This window comes from Lithobates pipiens, unplaced genomic scaffold (genome assembly GCF_037356315.1).
Source record: "Lithobates pipiens isolate NorthernLeopardFrog02 unplaced genomic scaffold, aLitPip1_a1.2 Scaffold_22, whole genome shotgun sequence".
Classification (NCBI taxonomy): Eukaryota; Metazoa; Chordata; class Amphibia; order Anura; family Ranidae; genus Lithobates; species Lithobates pipiens.
The window spans coordinates 347,339,362-347,359,670 of record NW_027507784.1 but is presented as its reverse complement, the minus strand read 5'-3'; the positions used below and the strand labels follow the sequence as shown (position 1 = coordinate 347,359,670).

The window sequence follows — 20,309 nt, the reverse complement described above, 5'->3', positions numbered from 1 at the left end:
TACATCAGAGTGTCCCATCAGCACCCCCTTATATCAGAGTGTCCCATCACCAGCCCCCTTACATCAGAGTGTCCCATCACCAGCCCCCTTACATCAGAGTGGCCCACTGAGCCATCGGCCCACCGGGAAACTCCCGGTAGTCCCAATGGCCAGTACATGCCTGGTGCACAGTCCTTATAATCTAGGGAAGGCCTATAATCATAATAAGGTTTATAATTATTGGCTTGGGATAGTTCAGGGCTCCATCTTCCCCAGGAACCCATGAGACTTTAAAGAGTTCTGGGAAGGAAGAAGCCTGTAATCCTGCATCCAGGTTTTACTAGAGGAAACAAAAAAGAAAAAAAAAAAAGGAAAAAGGAAAAAGGAGAGCGCACTGACCTAGAGAATTACCACAAATAGAGCTTTATTTAATAAAAACACAGCAAAATCTATACTATATATCTATACAAACGAGTATTGATAGAAGGCATAATCAATAAAGCAGGGTCAGCTTTTCCAAACATCGACAAGCCAGGACCTGATGACATTCTTCTTAGTAGCTTTCCTAGGCAGGGATACTATTGGCTTGTCCACTTGGAGAATAGAGCACACCAGTCACTAGAGCCCTGGTCTCAAGTCAGTACTCACTCCCAGTACAAACTCCCAGTACTCACTCCCAGTACTCACTCCCAGTACTTCACTAGAGCCCTGGTCTCAAGTCACTACTCACTCCCAGCACCCACTCCCAGCACCCACTCCCAGCACCCACTCCCAGCACCCACTCCCAGTATCCACTCCCAGTATCCACTCCCAGCACTCACTCCCAGTATCCACTCCCAGCACTCACTCCCAGCATCCACTCCCAGCACTCACTCCCAGCATCCACTCCCAGCACTCACTCCCAGCACTCACTCCTAGCACTCACTCCCAGCACTCACTCCCAGCACTCACTCCCAGCACTCACTCCCAGCACTCACTCCCAGCACTCACTCCCAGCACTCACTCCCAGCACTCACTCCCAGCACTCACTCCCAGCACTCACTCCCAGCATCCACTCCCAGCACTCACTCCCAGCATCCACTCCCAGCACTCACTCCCAGCATCCACTCCCAGCATCCACTCCCAGCACTCACTCCCAGCACTCACTCCCAGCACTCACTCCTAGCACTCACTCCCAGCACTCACTCCCAGCACTCACTCCCAGCACTCACTCCCAGCACTCACTCCTAGCACTCACTCCCAGCACTTACTCCCAGCACTCACTCCCAGTATCCACTCCCAGCACTCACTCCCAGCATCCACTCCCAGCACTCACTCCCAGTATCCACTCCCAGCACTCACTCCCAGCATCCACTCCCAGCACTCACTCCCAGCACTCACTCCCAGTACTTCACTAGAGCCCTGGTCTCAAGTCACTACTCACTCCCAGCACCCACTCCCAGCACCCACTCCCAGCACTCACTCCCAGCATCCACTCCCAGCACTCACTCCCAGCATCCACTCCCAGCACTCACTCCCAGCATCCACTCCCAGCACTCACTCCCAGCATCCACTCCCAGCACTCACTCCCAGCACTCACTCCCAGCACTCACTCCCAGCACTCACTCCCAGCACTCACTCCCAGCACTCACTCCCAGCACTCACTCCCAGCACTCACTCCCAGCACTCACTCCCAGCACTCACTCCTAGCACTCACTCCCAGCACTCACTCCCAGCACTCACTCCCAGCACTCACTCCCAGCACTCACTCCCAGCACTCACTCCCAGCACTCACTCCTAGCACTCACTCCCAGCACTCACTCCCAGCACTCACTCCTAGCACTCACTCCCAGCACTTACTCCCAGCACTCACTCCCAGTATCCACTCCCAGCACTCACTCCCAGCATCCACTCCCAGCACTCACTCCCAGTATCCACTCCCAGCACTCACTCCCAGCATCCACTCCCAGCACTCACTCCCAGCACTCACTCCCAGTACTTCACTAGAGCCCTGGTCTCAAGTCACTACTCACTCCCAGCACCCACTCCCAGCACCCACTCCCAGCACTCACTCCCAGCATCCACTCCCAGCACTCACTCCCAGCATCCACTCCCAGCACTCACTCCCAGCACTCACTCCCAGCACTCACTCCCAGCACTCACTCCCAGCACTCACTCCCAGCACTCACTCCTAGCACTCACTCCCAGCACTCACTCCTAGCACTCACTCCCAGCACTCACTCCCAGCACTCACTACCAGCACTCACTCCCAGCACTCACTCCCAGCACTCACTCCCAGCACTCACTCCTAGCACTCACTCCCAGCACTTACTCCCAGCACTTACTCCCAGTATCCACTCCCAGCACTCACTCCCAGTATCCACTCCCAGCACTCACTCCCAGCATCCACTCCCAGCACTCACTCCCAGTATCCACTCCCAGCACTCACTCCCAGCATCCACTCCCAGCACTCACTCCCAGCACTCACTCCCAGCACTCACTCCCAGCACTCACTCCCAGCACTCACTCCCAGCACTCACTCCTAGCACTCACTCCCAGCACTCACTCCCAGCACTCACTCCCAGCACTCACTCCCAGCACTCACTCCCAGCACTCACTCCTAGCACTCACTCCCAGCACTTACTCCCAGCACTTACTCCTAGCACTCACTCCCAGTATCCACTCCCAGCACTCACTCCCAGCATCCACTCCCAGCACTCACTCCCAGTATCCACTCCCAGCACTCACTCCCAGCATCCACTCCCAGCACTCACTCCCAGCACTCACTCCCAGCACTCACTCCCAGCACTCACTCCCAGCACTCACTCCTAGCACTCACTCCCAGCACTCACTCCCAGCACTCACTCCCAGCACTCACTCCCAGCACTCACTCCTAGCACTCACTCCCAGCACTCACTCCCAGTATCCACTGGACATAGTTCATTGAGCTCTCCAGACCAGGTTCCCAGGTGAGGAATCCCTTGACTATCTCCGAAAAAAGGGATCCTGGGGCCTAAATGAAAAATTCTTTAAATCAGGATAGCTGCTGCAGAAGGGGGAAGCAAGCCCCCCCCCCCCCCATCCCACCTAGGAAACGCACCTGGGTGACACCCTCCAGAGGAGGTGACACCAGGGCCACTGATAGGGGGTGCCACCAGGCCTCCTGGTGGTGACACACAGGTGGGCCCGTACAGCAGGGGGGGATAGTGAGGCGAGATGGAGGGACATTTACAGAGCTATGCACCTTGTCTGTGTCTCTCCCTCCAGCAGCTTAAAGCCGGTTTCTTCCCCTCTGCCTCCTGCCAGCTTTCAATGGGCATATGTCTCCTATTTTGGCATATGGACAAGGAAGGGACCTATAAGAAAGGTATATCCACCTTGCATACTGATTATATAAGTACGTATATCTGTACTTATACGATACATGATACATGTTCCATCTATTGTTACTATATATTCTTCTGGTGTACGGAATTTCAAGTTTTGTTTATTTACTCCCCCCCATTTTTGGATGGGGGGGGGCCCTGGCTGTCATGTTGTGGGTAGGACATGGATCATGTGTTAAGGTATTTATTTTGTCCTGTACTGTTCTATGGTGACACCCCTGTGCTGTTCTATGGTGACAAGTGACAACCCCGGACTGTTCTATGGTGTGGCAGGTAATAAACCCCATTGGGAGATCCAATCAGATCAGGTGACACCCCTGTGGCATTCTATGGTGACAAGTGACACCCCTGTACAGTTCTATGGTGACACCCCGGTACTGTTCTATGGTGACACTCCTGTGCCGTTCTATGGTGACACCCCTGTACTGTTCTATGGTGACACCCCTGTACTGTTCTATGGTGACACCCCCTGTACTGTTCTATGGTGACACCCCTGTACTGTTCTATGGTGACACCCCCTGTACTGTTCTATGGTGACACCCCTGTACTGTTCTATGGAGACACCCCTGTACTGTTCTATGGTGACACCCCCTGTACTGTTCTATGGTGACACCCCTGTACTGTTCTATGGTGATAACCCTGTACTGTTCTATGGTGACACCCCTGTACTGTTCTATGGTGACACCCCTGTACCGTTCTATGGTGACACCCCTGTACAGTTCTATGGTGACACCCTTGTACTGTTCTATGGTGACACCCCTGTACATTTCTACGGTGTCACCCCTGTACTGTTCTACGGTGACACCCCTGCACTGTTCTATGGTGACAACCCTGTACTGTTCTATGGTGACACCCCTGTACTGTTCTATGGGGACACCCATGTACTGTTCTATGGTGACACCCCTGTACAGTTCTATGGTGACACCCCTGTACAGTTCTATGGTGACACCCCTGTACAGTTCTATGGTGACAAGTGACACCCCTGTACAGTTCTATGGTGACACCCCGGTACTGTTCTATGGTGACACTCCTGTGCCGTTCTATGGTGACACCCTTGTACTGTTCTATGGTGACACCCCTGTACTGTTCTATGGTGACACCCCTGTACTGTTCTATGGTGACACCCCGGTACTGTTCTATGGTGATAGCCCTGTACCGTTCTATGGTGACAGCCCTGTACAGTTCTATGGTGATACCCCTGTACTGTTCTATGGTGACACCCTTGTACTGTTCTATGGTGACACCCCTGTACATTTCTACGGTGTCACCCCTGTACATTTCTATGGTGACACCCTGGTACTGTTCTATGGTGACACCCTGGTACTGTTCTATGGTGACACCCCTGTACTGTTCTATGGGGACACCCATGTACTGTTCTATGGTGACACCCCTGTACTGTTCTATGGTGACACCCCTGTACTGTTCTATGGTGACACCCCTGTACTGTTCTATGGTGACACCCCTGTACTGTTCTATGGTGACACCCCTGTACAGTTCTATGGTGACACCCCTGTGGCGTTCTATGGTGACAAGTGACAACCTCGGACTGTTCTATGGTGACAAGTGACACCCCTGTACTGTTCTATGGTGACACCCCCTGTACTGTTCTATGGTGACACCCCCTGTACTGTTCTATGGTGACACCCCTGTACTGTTCTATGGTGACACCCCTGTACTGTTCTATGGTGACACCCCCTGTACTGTTCTATGGTGACACCCCTGTACTGTTCTATGGTGACACCCCTGTACTGTTCTGTGGTGACACCCCTGTACTGTTCTATGGTGACACCCCTGTACTGTTCTATGGTGACACTCCTGTGCCGTTCTATGGTGACACCCCTGTACTGTTCTATGGTGACACCCCTGTACTGTTCTATGGTGACACCCCTGTACTGTTCTATGGTGACACCCCTGTATTGTTCTATGGTGACACCCTTGTGCCGTTCTATGGTGACACCCTTGTGCCGTTCTATGGTGACACCCCTGTACTGTTCTATGGTGACACCCCTGTACTGTTCTATGGTGACACCCCTGTACTGTTCTATGGTGACACCCCTGTACTGTTCTATGGTGACACCCCTGTACCGTTCTATGGTGACACCCCTGTACCGTTCTATGGTGACACCCATGTACTGTTCTACGGTGACACCCCTGTACTGTTCTATGGTGACACCCCTGTACTGTTCTATGGTGACACTCCTGTACTGTTCTATGGTGACACCCCTGTACTGTTCTACGGTGACACCCCTGTACTGTTCTACGGTGACACCCCTGTACTGTTCTACGGTGACGCCCCTGTACTGTTCTATGGTGACGCCCCTGTACTGTTCTATGGTGACGCCCCTGTACTGTTCTATGGTGACACCCCTGTACTGTTCTATGGTGACACCCCTGTACTGTTCTATGGTGACACCCCTGTACTGTTCTATGGTGACACCCCTGTACTGTTCTATGGTGACACTCCTGTACCGTTCTATGGTGACACCCCTGTACCGTTCTATGGTGACACTCCTGTACCGTTCTATGGTGACACCCCTGTACTGTTCTATGGTGACACTCCTGTACCGTTCTACGGTGACACCCCTGTGCCGTTCTATGGTGACAAGTGGCACCCCTGTACTGTTCTATGGTGTGGCAGGTAATAAACCCCATCGGGAGATCCAATCAGATTGAACATTAGTAGGAGGAGGGAGGAGACGCAGGGGAAGCGAGGAAGCAGCTGATTGAAGCTTGGAGAGAAGCCATCGCCCAGAGGGCTCCCCACAAGTGCGGGGACCCGACCTAATGACTGACTGGGGGGTGGGCGATGTTGGGGGCCACCCGTGACCCGACTGGGTCCCCCTCCAAAAAAAAAAAAAAAAAAAAAAAAAACCTCACCAGCCCACCAGCCGCCACTGACCTTAATTATTCTCATTTGACACGTCTGTGTGAAGAGTCCTTCGACCTCTGAGTAGTCCGAGTTGCTGCTGTTCAGCGGTACCACCTTCAGGTTAGTGCCCTCCATCTTATCCCAATACGGAGGGGTTACAAGGGACTCGGCTGTAATATGAAGAGTTACATTTTGGTTTCATTGTGGAATTATCAACCATCAGTGTACATCATAGGTGTGTGAAGCCTATTGCATTCGGGTGTGCCCCCCAAAGCTCAAAACATACATGCGTGTGTGTATACAGTGCCTTGAAAAAGTATTCATACCCCTTGAGATTTTCCACATTTTCTCACCTTACAACCAAAAACATAAAATGTATTTTATTGGGATTTTATGTGAGGGACCAACACAAAGTGGCACATAATTGTGAAGTGGAAGGAAAATTCTAAATGTTTTTTAAAATATTTTACCAATAAATATCCGGAAAACTGTGTGGTACATTTGTATTCAGCCCCCTTTACTCTGATACCCCTAACTAAAATCTAGTGGAACCAATTGCCTTCAGAAGTCACCTAATTAGTAAATAGAGTCCAGCTGTGTGTCATTTAATCTCTGCTGTTCTGTGAAGCCCTCAGAGGTTTGTTAGAGAACCTTAGTGAACAAACCGCATCATGAAGGCCAAGGAACACACCAGACAGGTCAGGGATAAAGTTGTGGAGAAGTATAAAGCAGGGTTAGGTTGTAAAGAAATCTCCCAAGCTTTGAACATCTCACGGAGCTCTGTTCAATTCAGGAGGATTTTAACCCTGAAGATTTGGAGAATGCATTACTGAATGAAAAAGCATCCCCTGCCCTAATGAAGCAAATAGAAATGTAGCGGCGGCTCCTGAAGAGCTCGAGCAATGTGTTTTTCAAAGTTAAAGTTATGCCTGAACTGCTGTTTGGTTTGGGTACAATTGTCTAAATTTAGACTTCAGCATCAGTCTGACTGGACTGTGAGATGTTCAGCCTGGCCACAGGGGGCACTGTCTCTTCTGGCAGGCATGGAACTGTGGTCTGGTCAGGTGCTTAAGTTACTCTCTCTCGGAGCCGCCCAGTGGGAGTGACGTTCTTGCTGTGCTTTCTGGGAGAGAGTATTTAAGATGCGGATGTCACGTGGTTCGGGGATTTCCAGTCCAGAAGGATGTACTGACTTCATGGTCCTGGCCCTCCTGAGCAGCCCCCAGGAAGGCTATGGCCTGGGGTGCGGATCCACTTGATCTTGTTGTCTCGGAGATGGCTAGCCCGAGGCAAGGAAACTAAAGGAGGATTCTGAGGTGGTTGGGAGCCGTCTCCGGTTTGGGAGAGACCCAGTGACTTTATGCTATCCAGGGGAGGACTCTTCAGAAGAAGGCCATGTACGGGATGGTTTCTTAGTAAGGGCCTGGAGGAGCTGAAGTACCCTAGAGCAGTGGTCATCAACCCTGTCCTCAGGGCCCACTAGCAGGCCAGGTTTGCAAGATAACTGAAATACATCACAGGTGATATAATTTGCTGCTCAGTGATTGCAGCATTCTAGTCTGCATCTCCCCAAGGTAATACATAAAACCTGGCCTGTTAGTGGGCCCTGGGGACAGGGTCGATGACCACTGCCCTAGAGAATCCGGTCTCGTGGATATCACCAAGCTGGCTGAAAGATCCAGGTATCCTATGAGTGTTCTACAAGTTTAGTTTTCCTACATGTTCTACAACGTCTGTGGCAGAGACTTGTTCCTGAGTAAACACCTTGTTGGCTGCTAGACCTTGTGAGAGGGACTGTCCAACCTGAGTGATCATCCAGCTGCGAATGGCTATTCTCTGGATGCAGTCAAAGTAAGCAAACGTTACAATATTGACTTTGACATTAAGAGTGCCTGAACTTCCTTTCCAACCCTCTGATCACATTTTAAAGAGACTGTTCATTGTCTACGTTTCCGCAAATAAAATCCATTCAAGTGGATCTGTTGTCAGTCTCTCGAGTTACTGGGCCATCTACCACGGGACACCCCTAGATGCGAGTGAGGAGAAAAGGAGGTAACGGTAAGCCCAATCTAACCAGCAGCTCTTTCGGGGGTTAGTGCTACAGAAAGTATGTTTAAAAAGCTTTAAAAAGCACTTCTGACCACATAACAAATAACCGCACCATAGAGATCAGAGAAATGGGTCATCGCGTGACATTACTTAAGTGTATTTGGTCAATAGCTTTAGCAAGACTTTGGTATGATATCCTGGTAAGGCAGAGAGATGCTGAGGGAGTAGGTCTGCCTCAACTGGAACTATACTATACAGCGGCACTACTTAGCAGAATATCAGACTGGTTCCTTCATGGCCCTTTCAAGCTGTGGGTTACTCTTGAGTCAGATTTATCATCAGTACCATTAACCTCTCTTCCATGGTTGCTTCCAACGGACCGCCCGCCTTCTTCGGAGCTAACACTCCTGCTTTCCTCACTTTTATACATCTGGGATAAGGCTATTGCTTCAGTATATCTTCGCACCCGGGGCCTCTTACCCCGATTTTGGGGAATCCAGAGTTGCCCCCAGAGCAATCAGACAAGAGTTTTTTATGCTGGCAACCACCACAACCAGCTCCTATCCTATATACAATCACCTCGAAGGGCTTAAAAGCTCTGAGTGAGCTTAGCTCTCCATCTAGTGTTGGCCGAGGAGACTGGCTTCACTATTTCCAACTATGTCACTTGCATGACGGATTGGCCAAGGAGCGGCTTTATATGTTTCTTACCAAGTTTGAGGAGCTGTGTCTCTCTGGCCAAAAATGTATACATACCCTTTCCAAAATATATGGAATGCTCCGGGCTCATGCATTTCTTCACTGTCCCTTTTATATCCGAGACTGGGAGCGAGAATTAGGCATTAAATTGGCTGATGAGGAATGGGATAAAGTCTTTTTTCTTATATTTAAGTCAACCTTTGCTTCCCACTCCCAAGAAAGAAACTATAAAATCATAACCAGATGGTATCGCTGCCCGGCACCATTAAATAAAATCAATCCAGCTATACCAGACCAATGTTGGTGATGTGGCGAGCCTATCTACACATATGGTGGTCTTGTTCCGGCAAATAAATCATACTGGTCCGCCATATTCCATCAAAGCCAGTTGATCTCCGGTAAGAACTGGCCAGAGACCCCAGAGGTTGCCCTCTTATATTTGAATCTGGGATCAATTACATCTATCAAAAAGGAAATATTTCGATTTTTTCTGATGGCGGGTAGAGCTTTGATACCCATAAATTGGAAATCGACAGAAATACCAACAGTACGGGAATGGGATGCAGAAGTAAACCACAGCATGCGCATGGCAATGGAGATGGAAGCCTCAGCTAATGAAAAGGATTCTAAGTTAAAGCGGAAGTAAACCCATCCATAAAATAGATTGATTTCAGGCACGTGCCGGAAATGTAACACACTCAGTGGTTGTGCTCTCAACCAAACTGTCAAACCATCCAATGGCTGGTGTCTAAACTGATCACATGTGCAGCATCATGGCAGTTGTAGATTAAACAGAGGCAAAGATGACAGCTTCCTTGGCTGAAAATGATGGGAGGGTTTACTTCCACTTTAAGGGTGATATGGACCGCATGGGTGCAGTTTCTTGAATCTCCTATACTCTTATCCTTTGTGAGTTAATAGACTTAGCTGAATAGCTACACTGGCACTGTCTTGGTCTAGATAACCTGAATTATTAGTTAGCTAAAAGTTTATGTATAGTTCTATATATGTAAAGGTACAGATACAAAAGCCTTCCTCCTCTATAGTAATAAACTAGGAATGATGGCTTGGCCCGCTCCCCCATTGTACTCCCTTTATTCCCCCCTCCCTTTTTTCTTTTTTTTTTTATCTCAATCTAGATCCAACCCCTCCGAATTTGTTGGATATGATCATTTTGTTAATGCTTTATTATATTAAAACTATACAACTCTATGCAGGGGCGGACTGACCATTGGGCCACTCGGGCACTGCCCGAGGGCCCCATGCCACTAGGGGGCCCCATCAGGGTTGCCAGACTCAGTAAAACCAGGGACAGTATGTAAAAATTTGTGGTTCTTTTTTTATATCTGTCTCTGAAATGTCCCTTACCGACATCCTTTTGGTCTAAAAATCCCAAGATTATAGCTGCCCCACCTCTCCAGTACCTTCTCAGCCAATAGAAACATGTCTGTGTATACTGTGTGATTGTATACTGTGTGTGTGTGTTTGTGTATACTGTGTGGCCCCATAATCTCTGTTGCCTGGGGGCCCCATAATTTCCTATTGCCCGGGGGCCCCATGAGTTGTCAGTCCGCCCCTGACTCTGTGTAGATAGACTACCATATGATGTGTTGAAATTTTTACCTTTGGTGGTTAGCCTCTAGTAGAGTGTACAATATTAATAAGAATTGTTGATGTTATAATACAGCATTGTCTAACAACAATAAGAAATGTACCGTATTTGCCGGCGTATAAGGCGGCTGGGCATATAAGACGACCCCCTACTTTTCAATTTAAAAAGTTGGTATTGTGCTGTACTCACTGTATAAAACGACCCTCTTGTGCAGGAATTCCGTATGTTCAGAAACGAAGTTGGCGCCGGGTAACATGCTGTCTCACAGTATACATATAGTATACCGCCCTGAGCCAATCATGGAAAGCTATGCATTCTATTATTGCATACAGTGCCTGCTCGGATTGGCAGAGGCTGTTACATTATCAGCCCGCGCCTCTCTGACTCTCACAGCCAATCCGAGCAGGCTGCAGAGGTTGTTAGTCCAATCCGAGCAGGCGCTGTATTTATTAATAGAATACATCGCTCGCCGGGATTGGCTCAGCGGTGTATATTGTATGTATACAGTATTACCGCACACTCGGCGAGTATCCGGAGGGCTTAACATCCAGCGGATGGCTGGCATATGATAACCCCAGCTTTATATCCGGTGTATAAGACGACCCCAGCTTTTTGCTCATTTTTTTTTTTACTGTAAAAGGCTGTCTTATACGCCAGCAAATACGGTATTAAAACAATAATTAACAATATTAAATATTGATAAAGATGTGAACAAGAGAGAATGGAAATTACCATTTTTTGGATTCCTTTGGAGTGTGATTTTGTTTCCTTTGGGATCTAATGCTGATTTTAGCTCTGCAATTGCCTTGTATTTTACACCGGCGATATGAATATCCACAGCAAGGTTGCCAGTATAAGCCTTTTCCAGCTCCATGTTTGTCATTTTGTCGAAGGGAATACAGTTGGTGCCTTGGTAATATCCCCATTCCACCACGTTACTCAACAGCTCCGCCTCTTGTTCTCGCATCTTCTTATCTCGCACATCTTTTATCATGGCTTGGATTCTATTACTGACCTCCAGGACATCCTTGGTGCGGCCCGTCACCTTTATGGTGGACTGCGGTGAGTCAAAACCAATATATACCCCATTGTCCCTCTGAAGCTGAGCCAGAACGTCATGGTCCTTATCATCTAATTCCTGTATCCAGGTATCTGTGATAGTATTGTCATGCTGATCCTTTATTGCAAGGCCTTGGAGCCAGTCTGAGGCCGCTTTCACAGATTCACGGCTCTCTGCACAAAGGTGGACAATGGCCGGCTCAATGTTTTCTCTCAGCTCAAAAACTTTGGGTTCTTCTACTACTTCTTCTTCTTCTTTACTGTCCTTTTTTTTGTCAGAATGGCTTGTACCAAACAAGGCCGCTATAAGAGAAGGTAAAGAATATTAGGATAAGACATAAAGAACTTAGTTTCATAGTTTCATAGTTAGTAAGGTTGAATAAAGACACCAGTCCATCCAGTTCAACCTGAGTGAGTGTCTACAATTGTCCCTATCACTGTACACTCATGTCGGTCCCTACTCTCAAGGAGCCCACAATCCAAGGCCCCCATTCATATACTAGGGCCAATTTTTTTGGACAGAGGCCAATTAGCCTACCTGCATGTCTTTGGATTGGAACTTATAGAATTGATATACCATGTAGAACAGGGGTGCCAAACCAGTGGCCCGCGGAGCACTCTGATGTGGCCCACGACCTCCTGCTCTGGGATGGAATAGAATAGAATACTGTTATTAAAGCTCAGTTTAATACTAAAATCACAGTGTATATATGGGAATATCTGTTCTGCGGTGGTTACTGGGCTGCTTTCAAACTGATCTGCAGATGCAGAGCAGTGAACCTGTGGGGTTACCTGCACTGAGCCACAGAATTCGGTTATTACCTGCGAGTTTGGTGAGCTTTTTGAAAGTGCACCAAACCTACAGAATATAATAGAAGTCTATTGCAAAGTGCAGGAAAGCCAAAGGTACACTGCATTACAGCCTTGGGCCTCTTTCACACGGTCAGTCTGACCCAGTGCCGGGACAAGGTCATCCAGCGCCCAGGGCAAAGATGCCAAACTGCGCCCCCCTTTCCCTAAGGGTTAGGGTGCCCCCTACCCCTGCAATAAACCATTGCGCCAGGGGCAGCCGCCCCTCCTGCCCACCCTTTGTCCTGGCCCTGGTCTGACTCAATGGGACTCTCCATTCACCTCTATGGAGTGGCAGATGTAAACCGACTTGTGTTTTACCTCCAATCCAATCCGCTAACTAAATAAAGAGTTTAGTGGGCTGTGTCTATGCAGAGTGGACACGGACCTGCCATCCGCCTGCTCTGCTCATTGTGACCCGTGACCGATTACCAAGTCGCTTAAGTGGCCCTCGTGCTTCAAAAGGTTGGGCACCCCTGATGTAGAAGGACAGTGATACATAAAGGAAGACTTCTTGTCTGATAGAAGATTTCCAATGGTAAAGGAAGTCAGTGAGACTTTACGTTTCCTAGTTATGTAGAAGTTTGCCCACATCATTTACTGCGCTGATTCCAGAACTTATGTCCTATCAGATCTTCATTTACAGAGATGAGATGAGCAGCTCACACCGGGGGGCACAACCTGTGGCCTTATCTGAAGAACATCCCTGAATAATCAGCAAAGTAATGTGAAAAAACTCTGACACTTACACGTCAACCTAGAAAACCAGGACTGTGATGTGGTTGCAGGTTGTGGCTCCTTCTTCTTCATACTGTCATGGAAATCTTTTACCATCGGTTGCTGGAATATGACCATCGTCACGTGTTGGACAGTCACTGCTAACTTCGATTTGACAAAATCCACCACAGCATCTAGAATTGCATCAGCCACGGCCGCAGAAGACACTCCGCCGGCACCTGGGCAAAGAGAGGGCAAGAAGAGCAGAGAGTGACCGAGAGGGCACATTATGGAAAACACCCTCACCCTCCCCAACCACAAACTTACAAACTGTTCAAAGTGGTTTATCTAATCGGCTAATACAGTATATAATTGTTCTTTGCTGATGAGTTGGTTTTATTTTTAACATTCCTTCTGTTAATTTGAGGTCATGTTCTTTACCTCACCTTCATATTGAAAATACTGACCATTTGAACATTCATGCATTGCTAGGGTTCAGTCTTGTTCTCCCTTTCCCTTAGACCCCTTTCACACTGAGGCGGTTTTCAGGCGCTACAGCGCTAAAAATAGCGCCTGTGTAGCGCCTGAAAAAACCGACCCCTTTCACTCCAGTGTGAAAGCTGGAGGGCTTTCACACTGGAGCGGTGCGCTGGCAGGACGGTGAAAAAAGTCCTGCCAGCCGCATCTTTGGAGCGGTGAAGGAGCGGTGTATTCCCCGCTCCTACCCATTGAAATCAATGGGACAGCACGGCAATACGGTTTTAACCCTTTTTTCGGCCGCTAGCGCCCGCAGACCGCCCCTAAAACGACGGCAAAGCGCTGCTAAAAATAGCGGCGCTTTACCGCCGACGGCCGCACCGCCCCCGTATGAAAGGGGCCTTATGTCCTCCAGACTTTACATAGTAACTATCTGCCGACCGGTGTCCTATCATATTGTGTCCCCCATCGGATAGTGTCCGCTGTGTACTGCGTATGCGCAGTACACAGCACACACAGATCCCGAAAATAGCCGAAGATGAACGGCGCCTGCGCCATGAGTCCAGGTTCTAGCCCCACCATCCAAGTGGACATAAAGTAAGAATATAAAAGAGCCGAGCGCAGCGAAGCATGGCGAGCGAAGCGAGCCCGTGAGGGGCCCTCGAATATCGGCAGCCCTATGTCCACTTGGATGGTGGGGCTAGCACCTCGACTCACGGCGCAGGCGCCGCTCATCTTCGGAGATTTTCCGAAGATCCTTCTGCTCCGTACTGCGCAAGCGCTGCGTCTGCGCAGTTCGGGGCGGACACTATCCGATGGCCGGACTGAATATGCCAGAACACCGGCTCCTGTACATATACGTCGGCATTTTAAGGTGGATATCTCGGTAACGGCAGCAGCTGCTGCCACAACTGAGGTATTAATCTCTTAAAGGAGCTGGTCGTGTTTACGATAACGGTGGTCTCTGCGGCGAAATCGCTTTGAGATCACCGTTATCGGTGGCCTCCCGTCACTCTCCCGCGCCCTCTGCCACTGGAGGGTGGAGGCGATCGGGTCTGTGGCTGGCTATGGAGACAAGTGAAGGGAAGATGGCCCCCCACCCGTCTCCATACCATAGCAGGGCGTAAGCGACGACATAACGTCACTTCTGCCCATAAGTCTTTAAAGGGACATTTTTTCAAAGTAATTTTTTCAAATGACAAAATGTATTTGTTTTTTAATTTTTTTATTGCATTTAAGTCCAAATATGAGATCTGAGGACTTTTTGACCTCAGATCTCATATATAAGAGGACCTGTCGTGCTTTTTTCTATTGCAAGGGATGCTTACATTCCTTGTAACAGGAATAAAAGTGACCCAATTTTTTTTTTTTTTAAAACAGTGAAAAAATAAATAAAACAAAGTAAAATAAATAAGCAATTTTTTTAAAGCGCCCCGTCCCGACGAGCTACATGAGTAGCACCCGCATGTGAAAACGGTGTTCAAACCACACATGGGAGGTATCACCGCAATCGTTGGAGCGAGAGCAATAATTCTAGCCCTAGACCTCCTCTGTAACTCAAAACATGCAACCTGTAGAATTTTTTAAACATCGCCTATGGAGATTTTTAAGGGTAAAAGTTTGTTGCCATTCCACGAGCAGGCATGATTTTGAAGCGTAACATGTTGGGTAACATTATCTTTCACAATATAAAAAAAAAATTGGGCTAATTTTACTGGTGTCTTATTTTTTTATTCAAAAAATTTAAATTTTTTCCCAAAAAAGTGCGCTTTTAAGGCCACTGCGCAAATACGGTGTGAAAAAAAATATTTAAATGACCGGCATTTTATTCTCTAGAGCAGTGATGGCAGACCTTGGCACTCCAGATGTTTTGGAACTACATTTCCCATGATGCTCTGGCACTCTGCAGTGTGGTTGAGCATCATGGGAAATGTAGTTCCAAAACATCTGGAGTGCCGAGGTTCACCATCACTGCTCTAGGGTGTTAGAAAAAAACAATATATAATGTTTGGGGTTCTAAGTAATTTTAAACTTGTAAACACCAAAAATCTATAAATGAGGCTTGTCCTTAAGTTACTGCAGTGTCCCCCAATATGTTTTATTTGTTAAATTTTCACCATTTATGTTGTCCATCTGTGGACTTTTTTTTTTTTTTGTGAAGTGAGGTCTTCAGAGTTGTACACAGTATTCTTACAGTGCCTTGAAAAAGTATTCATACCCTTTGAAATTTTCCACATTTTCCACATTATGTCATGTTACAACCAAAAAATGTGAATGTATTTTATTTTATGTGATAGACTAACACAAAGTGGCACATAATTGTGAAGGGGAAGGAAAATGATCAATGATTTTTCGAATTTTTATACAAATAAATATGTGAAAAGTGTGTGTGTGTGGGGGGGGGGGGGGGGGGCATTTGTATGGCGCCCCCTTTACTCTGATACCCCTAACTAAAATCTAGTGGAACCAATTGCCTTCAGAAGTGTCACCTGATTAGTAAATAGAGTCCACCTGTATTCAATTTAATCTCATTATAAATACAGCTGTTCTGTGAAGCCCTCAGATGCTTGTTAGAGAACCTAAGTGAACAAACAGCATCATGAAGGCCAAGGAACACACCAGACAGGCCAGGGATGAAGTTGTGGAGAAGTATAAAGCAGGGTTGGGTTATAATAAAATCTCCCAAGCTTTGTTCATCTCACGGAGCTCTGTTCAATCCATCATCGGAAAATGGAAAGAGTATGGGCACAACCGCACACCTACCAAGACATGGCCGTCCACCTAAACTGACCGGGCCGGGCAAGGAGAACATTCATCAGAGAAGAGCCAAGAGGTCCATGGTAACTCTGGAGGAGCTGCAGAGATCCACAGCTCAGGGGGGAGAATCTGTCCACAGGACAACTATTAGTCGTCTCTCCACAAATCTGCCCTTTATGGAAGAGTGACAAGAAGAAAGACATTGGAGAAAGAAAGTCATAAGAAGTCCTGTTTGTAGTTTGTGAGAAGCCATGTGGGGGAGGGGGCAGCAAACATGTGGAAGAAGGTGATCTGGTCAGAGGAGACCAAAATTCTACTTTATGGCCTAAAAGCAAAACGCTATGTGGGGGGGAAACTAACACCGCCCATCCCCCGAACACACCATCCCCACCGTGAGACATGGTGGTGGCAGCATCATGTGGTGGGGATGGTTTTCTTCAGCAGGGACAGGGAAGCTGGTCAGAGTTGATGGGAAGATGGATGGAGACAAATACAGGACAATCTTAGAAGAAAACCTGTTAGAGTCGGCAAAAGACTTGAGACCGGGGCGGAGGTTCCCCTTCTAGCAGGACAACGACCCGAAACATCCAGCCAGAGCTACAATGGAATGGTTTACATCAAAGCATATTCATGTGTTAGAATGGCCCAGTCACAGTCCAGACCTAAATCACATTGAGAATCTGTGGCAAGACTTGAAAATTGCTGATCACAGACGCTCTCCATCCAATCTGACAGAGCTTGAGATATTTTACAAAGAAGAAGAATGGGCAGAAATGTCCTCTCTAGATGGGCAAAGCTGGTAGAGACACCCCCAAAAAGACTTGTAGAGAAAGGGGGTTCTATAAAGTATTGACTCCGGGGGGCGCCATACAAATGCCCCTCCCCCCACACTTTTCACATATTTATTTGTATCATTTATCATTTTCCTTCCACTTCACAATTATGTGACACTTTGTGTTGGTCTATCACATAAAATCCCAATAAAATACATCGCCAACAGAATATTGGCATTAAAAAGGGTATTCACTCCAGAGATAAAACGATAATTCTCCTGCTCTACAAGACTCTGGTCCGGCCGCACCTGGAGTATGCCTTCCAGTTCTGGGCTCCAGTCCCCAGTAAGGATGTGCTGGAACTGGAGAGGGTCCAGAGAAGGGCAACAAAGCTAATTATGGAACTGGAGGATCTCAGCTATGGGGAAAGACTACAAGCACTGAACTTATTCTCTCTGGAGAGGAGATGCTTGAGAGGGGATATGATATCAATGTACAAATACCGTATTTGTTGTGACCCCACAATAGGGAAAAAACTTTCAGTGAAAGGGAATTTAAAAAGACAAGCGGCCATTCACTAAAATTAGAGGAGAAGCGGTTTAACCTTAAACTGCATAGAGGGTTCTTTACGATAAGAATGTAGAATTCCCTTCCACAGACAGTGATATCAGCGGGGACCATCGATAGTTTCAAGAAACTATTAGATGGGTACCTTAACAACCACAACATACAGGGATATACAATGTAATACTGACATATAATCACACACAGGTTAGACCGGATGGACTTGTGTCTTTTTTCCAACCTCACCTACTATGTAACATTTACGTTTTTGGTTGTAGCATGGCAAAATGTGGAGAATTTGAAGGGGTATGAATACTTTTTCAAGGCACTGTATATAAGGCAATCAGGACCTCCTTCCTCCCGCTAGTGGTTCCTCAAGTGAAAACTAAAGATCTTAAGGCCGCGTACACACGGGCGGATTGTCTGTCCAACTTAGTCCGCTGAACAGTGTTTCAGCGGACAATCCGCTCGTGTGTGGGCTTCAGCGGACTTTTTCAGCGGACAGTCTGACGGACTTTGTCTTTCAGAATTTCCGTAAGACAGTCCGTCCAAACTTGGTTTTGTCCGTCCAAACTTGGTTTCAGCGGACAATCCGCTCGTGTGTAGGCAAGTTGGACAAGCTAAGTATGGCGCATGCTCAGAAAGGATTTACACGGCCGAAGGTTGCATTGCAGTGTATTGGACGTCGTTTTTCTAGTCCCGTCGTACGTGCTGTACACGTCATCGCGCACGCTTTCAGCGGACTGTCTGCTCATCGTGTGTGGTCAAGTCCGTTCATTCAAAAGTTGGACGGACTGTCTGTCAGACTGTCTGACGAACTTAGTTGGGCAGACAATCCGCCCGTGTGTACGCGGCCTAAGGCTCAAGTCACTCCTATGCAGTTTGTTTTTGATCTGTTTCTACTGTACTTTTTGCGGTGCATTCTGCATTTTTTTGCACACAAGTTTTTCATTCTTTTTTCACTTTTTATTATGCATTTAGCCTTTTGCATTTTTTATTCTTTTGTAAAATTTTGTGGCCAATCTGTTGTTGGGTGGATTAAAAAATGCAAAAAGCAAATCATGGAAAAACGCACTACATGCTTTTCTGCAGCTTCTCCATTGAAGTCTTTTGAAACCAAAAATACACTGAAAAAAGCAATAAAAAATCCATAGCCGTGAACAGAGCCTTATAGTGGAATCAGGACCTCCTTCCTCCTGCTGGCAGGGGCGGATCCAGGGGGGGGGGGGGGCAACAGGGCAATTGCCCCCTCCGAGAATGCGGGTGATCAGGCGGGAGGCTCTGCGGGTGTCATTCTGGGCAGGCGGCTCCGTGTCTGACAGCGAGCGGTTCCGCTGGTGTTTTTCCGGGTGGGCAGCTCAGCGGGTGACAGCGCTGGCAGGTGAGGTTGGGACAGCTGGGCGGCTCAGTGTTCGAGCAGGGGAGCAGGGAGATGACATCATCTCTCACTTCCCTGCATCTCTGCATTTCCGCCCTCACTGTGCGGGAAGCAGTGGGCAGCAGAGAGATTACATTATCTCTCTGCTGCCTAATTTCACTCTGAGAACAATCCGCAACGTGTGGCAGGTGACATGGCAAGTGACAATCCGCAACGTGTGGCAGGCTTAGTGGCAAGTGGCAATCCACAATGTGTGGCAGGCTACGTGGCAAGTGACAATCCGCAATGTGTGGCAGGTGACGTGGCAAGTGACAATCCGCAATGTGTGGCAGGTGACGTGGCAAGTGACAATCCGCAATGTGTGGCAGGTGACATGGCAAGTGACAATCCGCAATGTGTGGCAGGCTACGTGGCAAGTGACAATCCGCAATGTGTGGCAGGCTACGTGGCAAGTGACAATCCGCAATGTGTGGCAGGTGACGTGGCAAGTGACAATCCGCAATGTGTGGCAGGTGACGTGGCAAGTGACAATCCGCAATATGTGGCAGGTGACGTGGCAAGTGACAATCTGCAATGTGTGGCAGGCTATGTGACAAGTGACAATCCGCAATGTGTGGCAGGCTATGTGGCAAGTGACAATCCGCAATGTGTGGCAGGCGACGTGGCAAGTGATAATCTGCAACATATGGCAAGTGACAATCCGCAATGTGTGGCAGGCGACGTGGCAAGTGATAATCTGCAACATATGGCAAGTGACAATCCGCAATGTGTGGCAGGCTACGTGGCAAGTGACAATCCGCAATGTGTGGCAGGCGACGTGGTAAGTGATAATCTGCAACATGTGGCAAGTGACAATCCGCAATGTGTGGCAGGTGACGTGCAAGTGACAATCTGCAATGTGTGGCAGGCTATGTGGCAAGTGACAATCCGCAATGTGTGGCAGGCTATGTGGCAAGTGACAATCCGCAATGTGTGGCAGGCTATGTGGCAAGTGACAATCCGCAATGTGTGGCAGGCTATGTGGCAATCCGCTATGTGGCAAGTGACAATCCGCAATGTGTGGCAGGCTATGTGGCAATCCGCTATGTGGCAAGTGACAATCCGCAACGTGTGGCAGGCTATGTGGCAAGTGACAATCTGAAATGTGTGGCAGGCTACGTGG

At 48.2% G+C, this 20,309-nt stretch overlaps 1 protein-coding gene across 1 annotated transcript in view; it reads right to left on the bottom strand.

Annotated features, from left to right (window-relative positions):
• LOC143925130 (protein mono-ADP-ribosyltransferase PARP14-like) overlaps window positions 1-20,309 on the bottom strand; it is a 79,093-nt gene that overhangs the window by 10,237 nt on the left and 48,547 nt on the right. Inside the window, exons 13-15 of the mRNA XM_077449747.1 lie at window positions 13,231-13,437; window positions 11,306-11,935; window positions 6,244-6,383 (exon numbers count right to left, since the gene is read on the bottom strand). Coding sequence (XP_077305873.1) covers window positions 6,244-6,383; window positions 11,306-11,935; window positions 13,231-13,437 — 977 coding nt within the window. The remainder of the gene's footprint in view (window positions 1-6,243; window positions 6,384-11,305; window positions 11,936-13,230; window positions 13,438-20,309) is intronic.